This window comes from Frieseomelitta varia, unplaced genomic scaffold (assembly GCF_011392965.1).
Source record: "Frieseomelitta varia isolate USP_RPSP 00005682 unplaced genomic scaffold, Fvar_1.2 scaffold_491, whole genome shotgun sequence".
In the NCBI taxonomy this organism is placed as follows: Eukaryota; Metazoa; Arthropoda; class Insecta; order Hymenoptera; family Apidae; genus Frieseomelitta; species Frieseomelitta varia.
The window spans coordinates 26,091-36,817 of record NW_025110247.1 but is presented as its reverse complement, the minus strand read 5'-3'; the positions used below and the strand labels follow the sequence as shown (position 1 = coordinate 36,817).

At 35.5% G+C, this 10,727-nt stretch overlaps 1 protein-coding gene and 1 long non-coding RNA gene across 6 annotated transcripts in view; one reads left to right on the top strand and one right to left on the bottom strand.

Annotated features, from left to right (window-relative positions):
• The first annotated feature begins 3,812 nt into the window (after positions 1–3,812).
• The window catches only part of LOC122533041 (serine proteinase stubble-like), a 14,638-nt gene continuing 7,723 nt past the window's right edge, over positions 3,813–10,727 (top strand). Inside the window, exons 1-3 of one of the 5 annotated variants that reach the window (XM_043662382.1) lie at positions 3,813–4,878; positions 6,360–6,476; positions 7,509–7,589. In XM_043662382.1, coding sequence (XP_043518317.1) covers positions 6,380–6,476; positions 7,509–7,589 — 178 coding nt within the window. In that variant the 5' untranslated portion in view covers positions 3,813–4,878; positions 6,360–6,379. Of the gene's footprint in view, positions 4,879–5,976; positions 6,477–7,508; positions 7,590–8,650; positions 10,093–10,727 lie in introns of those variants that run through there. The other 4 variants (XM_043662381.1, XM_043662383.1, XM_043662379.1 and 1 more) reach the window with 4 other exon arrangements.
• The window catches only part of LOC122533042, a 6,774-nt gene continuing 5,983 nt past the window's right edge, over positions 9,937–10,727 (bottom strand). Inside the window, exon 4 of the long non-coding RNA XR_006307635.1 lies at positions 9,937–10,007. This is a non-coding gene — a long non-coding RNA (uncharacterized LOC122533042). The remainder of the gene's footprint in view (positions 10,008–10,727) is intronic.

The following is a 10,727-nucleotide window of genomic DNA, read 5'->3' as shown; positions in this document are numbered from 1 at the left end:
ATTTTGTGTGACTGATTTAGATCAAAGTTTTTTATTTTTTATTTCAAGTTAACATTTCGTGCGATTATAGCATGAAATACGTAATCTATGTATTTCCTACGATTCTCGAACATAATCGATATTTCTTACGACCGACTTTTTAAGCGGGTCACTTACAACGACGGAAGGAAGCATATCTCGTTTGTAAGAAATTGTTTAACCAGAAATTACTCGGAAAAATTATTTAGAAAAAAGTTCTCATTGAGAAGGTCACAAGTAAACATTTAAATCAATTGTTAGATTTGTGTTTGTGCTTTGAATTTTTAAGATAATACGTGCATTTTTGGCTTTAACTCAAGGAAGAACACACGTTTCTAGGACAAAACACACATAGAAAGAAAGCGAAGAACCTAATTTCACGGAGGCATGTAAAAAAGTTAGCAAATTATTCCTCTTAATTAGATTTTTTCGTAATTAGTGCGAACTGTCTCAAAATTGACATGTGGTACCATCTACCGGCAATTCAGTGGTACCAATTATTTACAAAAATATTTATTTCTGCATTTTACGGGTCAAATGGGGTATGAAAAGAAAGCTGAGGGTCTAACAATATTAGGGTAATACAATCGCCAAAGTTTACAATTCATTTCGCTAAATTAGGTTCTTTCGCAAATGAAAATTTCTCTGTTTATAAAGTTCAAATTTCTCACGTATAAAGTGAAAATTTCTCGCGTATATAAAGAATGTTTCAATTTTGTTTACGTAGTAGTAGTGGCAATATTGAGTGCATAATTTCGCGCAAACTATAGCGAATATTAGATTAAGATTTATCTGCGAACGTAACTGATAGCATTATCTTTCAAATATATGCTCGTGGAGTGCAAATTAGTAGCGTGAAAAATTAAAATTAATTATTCCCCTTATGTGGCTATAGAGTGTTTAGTTCCACCGGTCTGCCACAACGCGGCGCTAGTGTTTCTTACCCTNGTAGCGACCTCTACTTCGAAGAATTTAGATCAACGACATCTATGTTCATTAAATCGTTCCGTCGAGATGTGTATTTAATATGAACAATAGAATATTTAAAAATAGCTATTAATTTTATTATCATCATGGAAATGTTTACTGACACTTATATATATTGTAGCCATAGTAGAAATTCTTCATTCGTTATTTAACTTTCATTCGTAGATATTATTCGTCATTTAACTTCCATTATGTAATCTTCATTAAATTATTAGTAATTATATATTTTGTGATATTGATAATATTTTTATATAAACAACTAAAATTAATTACGGAGTTATTATTTATTTGTAGTATTATGATATAAATTTGAATTATCAACATAATTACTACAACCCCGTAAAACAGAGAAATTTTCATTTGCGAAAGAACCTAATTTAGCGAAATGAATTGTGAACTTTGGCGATTGTATTACCCTAATTAGACCCTTAGCTTTCTTTTCATACCCCATTTGACCCGTAAAATGCAGAAATAAGTATTTTTGTAAATAATTGGTTACTGAGTTACCGGTAGATGGCGCCACATGTCAATTTTGTGACAGTTCGCACTAATTAATTAACCGAAAAAAACCTAATTAAGAGGAATAATTTGCGAACTTTTTTATATGTCTCCGTAAAATTAGGCTCCCCGCTTTCTCTCTATGTGTGTTTTGTCCTAAAAAAAAGTGTATGTAAAAAGTTGAATTTTTTTTTCAATAGATCGAAGATTGTCCTTGTCGCACAATATTGCTTTCCTTGTCTAGCGTCATTAAACAAGGACAGAGATATTCGCGCGAAAAAACAAGGAGAGCGATAGCGTGGAACAAGGACAGACATACACGCGCGGTAGACAAAGAGAGCGATATTGTGCGACAAACATATTCGCGCGGTAGACAAAGAGAGCAACAGCGTGCGATAAGGACAACAATATAAATTAGTTCCGACACCTATCCTAGGGGGTGATCCAACCGGTGCATGTTAATACGAAGGAAATCATTAATTAGTAATATTCTGAATATCTTCTATTTTGAATGTCTTTTAGAGGATTACGTGGGAATAGATAAAGGTAGAATTGAGAAAATATTAATGAAAAACTTATAAATTTATTGATGATACAAAACTGAGAGATAAAAAAATGAAAGGAAAACAAAGGATAAAACGATAAGTAGATAAATAAGTAGAAAATTAGGTAAGATATTGATTACAGTATTTTATGTAATATTTGGGCAAGAAGTACAAGTGAAATCGGTATGAATGAATCAGTGAAAATTTTTTGTAAAGCAAGTCCAGTTTTATAGTTTAAAATTTAAAATTATTCTTCTTCATAGTCAAGGACTAATATGTTGGATTTTTGGCAGTTTTTCTGACAAATATTCCGACAAATTGAACTAGTATTCCGGCTTTTTATGTGTAATACAAGCTTAACACATGTAACGATTACTATTTATGAAAATTTCATTATTATTTCATATATTTAGGTATATTATAGATATATTACATAATATATTAATTATATTAAAATTTCATTTATTATTAATATTATTATTAATGAATTTCCATTTATTATACTATTATTTTATTTCTTATTATTATGAAATATATCTAAATCTACAAATACATGTATAAAATTCCCTTATTTTTATCGAGTGAATTATAATTAAGTACATTCTGATGAAATATATTCTTACATTTACAATATTATTTTCGCAATATAATATTATTTATATTATCGTATTACGTACGTTAATGAAATGTCAAAATGTTCTATAATAACAATATAACAAGTATAATATAATATATACACAAAAATTCTGCTACTAGTAGGTATTCATATATTTTCTTGAGTTCCTGTAGGGTAAAGTTTTCTGTGATAAATGCACGAATACTTCTACGAGCTATTATATATATCTTATCAGATTTATAAACCCAAGTACACGAAGATTTTTCCACATTCTGCTCCTATGACAAAGTTGTGTGATTTTATGATACGCAGTACTTAAAGGGTTAAATATAAGCCATTTAATACAGAAGTGGTGTAAGTTGATAAAAATTAGTTTCTGGATAAAAAGGTACAAGATAAAAGTTCTGTAAAATCCAATTAATATTAAAGAATGTTACATCTTCTTTTTGTGTCCTCATATATTAACTATACGCATTTTAACAAATATTAAATTAAGGAGATTAATTGAATTAAAGAATTAATGAGATCTCTGAAACCAAATCTCTTTAATTAAAGAAATTAAGGAAATCAATTGTATTGCAGACGATAATTTAGAAATGTCCAAATATCAATGCGTATATAGTATACAGTTTTAATCCGTAAACGGAATTACTTTCTGAACTATTTATTGTTCGAAAAGAATATTTCAGACACATGTTTCAAAGGGGAAGTAAAATCGATTTGTTTGTGGAAGATTTCAAAGTTAATCTAATTTTCACAAATGAAACCTTATACCAATCAATGCATTCTTTTATTTTCTATACGCTTCTACCTACAAACAAACTAGTTTCACCAAATTGCTTTCCCCTCGAAGCACAGCAAGATTTTCTTTTTCTTTCGCTCTTCGAACAATGTTGATACAGTTCAGAAGATTAAAAACTGAACATCCTGTATACATCTATAAAACGTCTGTACACGAGAGTAGAATTTCCGCCGAATGATTAACTAACTCGATAACTACATACGTACGTACATACATACACATACATACTTGCAGGATACGAGTTGAAAGTAAGCGGAGGAATCGTCCGCGGCGACGACGAAGAAGATCCGAACGAGGAAGATAACGATTTGGAAAGGGAAGAAAGAAGAGTGGAGGGGTAATAGCGGGAAGAGCTGTACGAAAGGAATTGCTATCAGGAGAGAGAGAGAGTGGTCTTCTCTCGGATTTTGTATTTCCGTTCCTCATCAGTAGTCAACCTCATGTCGAGGATCTCCTCCTTTCTTCGGGCAGTGTCACCGGGTGATTGGCGAAGGAAAGACGTCACGGTGAATTCCGATCGCGATGGAAACATAATTGAAACCGAAACACACCGCGGTGTCCTGCGAAGAATTCGTATCCTCCGTTTATGGCTCGATTATCGTCCAATCAGTGAACATATTACACGTGCGTGCAACTTGACGTATTGTACCTAAACAATTGAAATAACAACGAGATGCCAACGGCGAAAGTATCGAAACAATATCGTGTATAATAATTTGATACGCGTAACCTGATGCGAGTAACAACGAATAACGATTAAAGTAACAGTAACGATGATCAGAAAATTAACGACAGAGGACCAATAGTGAGAATCGAGATAATAATAATAAAATTTCCAACGATTTAACATAGTAAGGTCAAGTAACAAGCGGAACAATAATTTAAATAAAAGTAATATTAAACTGTCGAGTACAATGTTTCGGGCGAGATTTTGCGAAAGGACCGACGATCGAGGGGACGTTCGCCGGTTTCAGTGGCCAGTGTGAGACGACGAATGCTCGCGTTTATCGTCGGGACCAGGCCCCTTTTTTCGAACGTCCTCGTGGAGGAAGCGGTGGAGGAAGCGGTGGAGAACACGCAGAGAGGAAACGCTCGGCGAAAGATGGAAATCGCGGCAGCGAGGAACAGCTGGACGAGCCGATTCGTACGAGCCAGTCAAATCGGCATTGTCAAAGTCGAAAGTTACCGGGACTAACTTTCACTAATAACCGAACGGTGTGATGCTACGGTTTCACGCGTATGCCCCACGCTCGCGGGACAGGTCGTAAGGAACTGAGAACGTGTTACGAAGCGGCCACACGAACAAGACGACGTGCCACTTGTTTCGGTGACCTGGTTTCCCGACCCACTTTTCTACCGGACCCAACCACTACGTGTGAATGCCTCCTCGCCACGCTTCGCGTGCTCTTACGGTACACGGACGGTACACAGGATGGAAAAAAAAGGCGCGCACGAAGAAACGAAAATTAAATATTCGCGGGATCTTTTTCTTTTTCTAGTTTTTTTTCTTTTTTTTCTTTTTCTTTTGGTCACGAGGCTCTTCTCGAGGAGATTCTGAAACGTGAAGTTTTGTTCGCGAAGGGAGGATGATAGGGAGGTCTTGGCTAGGGTCGTAGCGATTTTTTTTTTCCCCCGAAGGAGAATTTTGTTGTCGAAGTGCATTTTGCGAGAGAGCTGTTTCATTGGAAGATTCTTTTGCGTGTAATTGTTATTTGGACAGTTTGCATGTAAATTCGGATTCGGATGAAGACAGAAATTCGATGAGAATTCTTTTGGTCGAAGGAAAGGAAATTTTATTACGGAATTTTTTTTTTTTTTTTTTGTTCAACTATTTGTAATTTTATGAGAGTGCAAATTACATATGAATTTCTTAATTAAGAGATGTACATTGGGAGAAGGAGATCTGCCTCTTAGAGATTATTTTATTTTGCGTTTAAACAACTTATAATTTCAAATTGTATCGATGTAATACAAAATATAAAAATAAGAATTTGATAAAAATTTCTTAAGTATACTTTTGTAAAAAAAAGACACGAGTTTTTAGAGACTACTTTATTAAAAAACTTTTGCGCTCAACTACTGCCCAGACAATTTATAATTTCGCAAAAGTTTCGATTATCGTCGACAAATACAAAATATACAAATATAAATTCGATCAAAATTTCCTGATTAGACTATTGTACTTTGTTGAAAAGACGTTGACTCTTAATAGAATTTTTATTTTATTACAAAATTATGATCGTCGAATGAAAGAACTTTCTAGAGATTTATAATCTTACAAAAGTCTAAATAATCTATAAACAATAAAAATAGAAATTTATATATTTCCTAGCTGACACGCACTCTGTGAAGACGATCACTGATTAGGAATAGAATCATAATTTAATCATAAATGAAATAAAATTCTAAATAAAATAATCTAAATAATTCTAAATAAATAATAAATAATATTCTAAATATAGAATAATCTAATCATAAAATTATCTTGCTTAATTACTATTTAACGGCTCGCAAGCCACTGTCGACAAACGAATAAAAAAAACAGAAATGCGATCAACGGTATCCTCCAGAATTTAGTTTAATTATTCTTCGAAACTTGATTCGACCGGAATGTAATTTACACGCAGAGAGATAGAGAAAGAGAGAGAAGAATATGCAAGATCATCGATTGAACGTTTTACTGCGAGTCTGTTCGAATAAATCACGGGAGCTATGCAAGTATCGATCGGTAATATCGTCGAGTTAACGTTCGTAGAAGATCGAGGGATCGAATCCTGTTCTCGAGGAAAAAGACACTGCGCGAATTTTCGATTCGTAGAACATTGGTGAACGACCAGACGAGAGGTACACCCATACAACGAAGCCGAATCATCGTCGATCGATCTTCTTTCAGATCGCTCAGAGAAAAGAGAAATGAATCGGCTGGCAAGTTCGCTTCTCGTTTGGCTGCTTGTTGGATTCTACTGTCAAGCCGATTTCAGGAAAAATGACCGGTATTTAGAGAATTTCGGTGAGTCTAACTAAGTTGATCGTTCTTGATATATCTAACACTGGAATTACCGATCGACGATCGAAACATGAAACATCAGGGACATTAAAGTTAAAACAAAGATAGGGAAACTTTACAATTCAATAGAGTACACAAACTCCTATTTTAAACCTAATATTATTTAAACCTTTAATATTGAATATTATTTAAACCTTTAAGAAAGATATCTGACAAAAATTAGATATCTTTTAAAAAAGATATCTGACAAAAATTATAATCATTTGATCATTTTGACCACCACTTTGGTAGTTTTACTGTGATATATATATTTTTTATATATATAGATGACAGGAATTTAGAAATTTACATTCTGCGTGGTTAACATTTTCACAATGTTCGAACGAAATATGAAAAGAATTCAAAAAAATTCGAATTGAACATAAATATCTATAGTTTTCGAAAAAAACATTCTTAGAATTTGGATTATTATAACATATTATTGAAATTTTATATTATTATGATATATTATATTTATTGTATAATATATTATAATATATTATATTTATATTATTATGATATATTATTGAAATTCTTTCATTTTGTATTTTTCTATTTTGTTTGTTTTATATTCTTCGTGTTTAACATTCACAAGTTTGGTGACAAAGTGTGAAGAGAATCCATAAAAATTCATATTGTTGGACACACTGTTATGATTTATGTCAGGTTACTGAAATTTTATATTTAATATTATATTTTATATTCTCCATAATATAGAGATGACATTTAAAATTTAAATTTAAATTGTTATTGGTCTCAATTGTTCAATGATACCAGTTAAGAAATATCATAACATACTTCATGTATATTAAAACTTCAGTTTAGTTTAATTATAACATTGTTATTCCAATAATTATATTACAATGATGATATTATAATTATTAAATTATTATATCAAGTAGAAGTCTTGTTCATACGATGAAAAGATTTTGGCAGAACGTCAGCCACATGTGTGTTTCTTTCTTGTACTAACATAATTACACGTTTCGATTCTAGATCTAGATACAAAGAAGGAAACTGCAATGGAAAATGTAATCGACACAGAAGGACAGACACGATTTTTCGACGAGCTTGGACGTAAGTTTTATGCGAGTTTACACCGTGAAATTTGAAAAAATTTGACGACACGAATCGCTGTTTCATTCCTGTCTCATTCTGCTTGTTCTAATTTTTGTCTTCTCGGTTTGTCTACTGAGTATAGGGTGACTTGTCTATTTTCGATATTTTAATTATTTCTGTTAATTACTATAGAGAACAAGCAGCATAAAGAATATATTTAACAAAGAAAAAAAAAATATTGATGACTTTGAAGTCTCCTAAAGATATTGATAGTGCATGCTTTGTTGAGAACTTGTTTTTTTTTTTATACAATTATCTATGAGATAGACATTTAAACGATTCCCATTTATTCGGTCTATTTTGTTTATCTCTCAGCTTTCGCGTATATTTCCAATTTTTCAAATTTTACCAATACAATACGTATTTTATTACAATCCTGATGAAATTTCATAATTAAAATAAACATAAAAATTATATTAATACAAATAATAATAAAATTAATGTTAATAAAAAATAATAATTTAATACAAAAATTGTATTAATATACAAATTATAAAATATAAAAATACGCTAACAATCTTGTTAGCTACGTTAGAAACCTATATAGAGATAGGATCTAACTAATTTTTATAAACCTTCTAATCTAAAAACAAATACAAAAAAAAAAAAATTCCCAAGAAAAAAAAATTATACGCATATAATTGTATCTGTACAATTTTGTATCCTTGAATTCGCATGAAAAACCGCATTATTATAGTCACGTGTACATGCGTACATAGTGGTTGATAAAAATTCAAAACGAGTGATCCTCGATTCGATCGACCAAATATTTTTATACGTGGAAGTCACTCGCAACTTGGTCGACCAAAATTTTCACCAAAATTTCACGGTCGCCCTGCGTAACGTGTCAACCAAGTGCGTGCACCGTTCGTGGGAAAGGAAAGGAAGAAACGTAGAGGAGTACAACAACAACAACGGAAAGAAAGAAAGGACAACGAGGTAGGGGGAAGAAAGCAAAAGAGAGTGAAGAAGAGGCGAAAAGGTGGGGGACCAATGTCAGGGAAGACACGCTATCGTAGCAATGAGAAAGCTGAGACGTTGGTGAAAGCCAGCAACGCTTCTTTGGATGCCGGCGGAGTCTCGCCAGGTCGCTGGAACGCATCAATTCACGAGCTTAGACTTAGGCGGCAATTAGTATCGTCCGGGTGTCCCGACGAAAGCGTCGAAAGCACATTCGTGTCATGAGCAAGGTGGCAAAGGTTGCGACTGCGGATAGGTGAGCAGATTTCTCCGATATTCACCTACCTTATCTCATCGGTTCATCGTCGAGTCGCGCGAGTCTCTCCTCGGAGGGAGAGACTATCGAGAACTGTGTGTCGAAGCAACTGTTGTGCCTCGATTACCGGAATTATAATATATATCCCAGTGATACGTACGATCGATCAAGGTCTGTTTGATGGGACGAAGGTAAAATGTCGACGGCGGGATATTCGCCACGCAAAAGAATCGAAAATTCGCGCGCTTCTCGAGGCGGTTCGACTCCCGATGAGATCGAAAGTTTCGTCGAGGCAACGAGGCGGTGGAGACCGCGCGTGATTATGGTTGAATTTGTCCGCCGAATGAATTAGAAAGACCACAGATCGGGGAGAGACCATGAGTGTCGCTGCCACGGTGCACGTGTTCCTGATAGTAACAATTGCCACCGCGCTCAAGTACACTAATCACGATGCGGCGACCCACGATCATCGTTCATTGGCCGCCTCCGCTGCACCGTCCCTGTCGCATCTGCACCACTGGTTCACGAAGTTGCAGAGGTCGAGGAAGAACGAGAGGTCAGAGAAGTTCACGTTGTTACCGACTGGGCGGCAGCAGCAGCTCGTGGAGCGAGATTTGAATTCGTGGACGAAGGGACGAGGGTCGGACGAGGGGAGTCCGAGGGAAACGAGTGACAATAGTCTGACAGCGATCGGCAATCGGGAGTTCGAGGGAGAACCGTGCCTCGATGTGAAAAAGTGTCTCGACTCGAGAGGGGAGAGCTCGTGGAACGACGAGGACCACGAGGATCGGCACGACGGATCTCGAAACGCGATACGGAGAGCTCTGTTCGTCAGGAGCAATCGCAGGAAAGAAGACGACATCGCTGAGAATCGTAATTTTCGAAGATGGACAGCCGATGGAAGACGCGACGCGCGTACGATCGACGACAGTGGCAACGACAGCGAAAGTTATTACGTTTCGAGCTTGGACGACAATGTTCGTGGACGACGTGGATATTCGAATGGCACCGGCCAGGAGGAGAACGATCTTCAAAGTTTCCTCGATCGGTTGAAGAAGAAGGTGAACGGCGAGGAGCTGGCAACGGCGTCGTCGAGTCACAGGCAAGGAAGAAGACGTAAACTGACGAGTCAACAGCAAGGCACCCTGCTCGTCGAGGCTCTGAGGAAAAAGCGAAATTACACGGGGGATCATCGCGGTCATAACAACGATCTGCAGAATGGCTTGATGGACATGTTGGGTAGAAGTAGGTTTCGCATTGACAGAAATCTAGACGGGGAGGGGGGGAGTAATAATAATCGTGATTTTTTTGTTGGAAAGTGACACGAAGCTTGGAAGTAGAGCAAATCAAAATAGGAGATGAACAGGCGAGAAATGTGTCACAATGTTCTTACATTCTAAAACAGAATGAAGCAAAGTAGGGAAATAAAGCAAAGAAACAGGAAATGACAAAAGAAACACGTATCTACGTACATGACGACAAACAGTGGACAATGTACGATCGGTTATTCGGTTATTGGACAGCGAAAGATTGAATAATTGACGACACTGATAGTACAATTCATAGTACAATTTCGAACGATCGAGCATCTATTCCTGTCCGACTTTACGGCTCGATCTCGTCACTATGCGTTGAATCCGCGATTTCACTTATGAAATCGTTATTCGAAACGAAAGCAGCCATGTGTTTATCCGAGCAAACAGACCGAGAGAAAAGCAATGCTATGGCACTGTATGACGAAGCGTCGGGACGTTCGACCAACAATGCTAGACACGAGACACGACGAGACGGTTTAAAAAGAAAAAAAAAAAAAAAAAAAAAAAAAAACAGGATAAAAAAAAAAAAACGGTTTTTTTACCCGACAGCTTCTCCACGGAAAG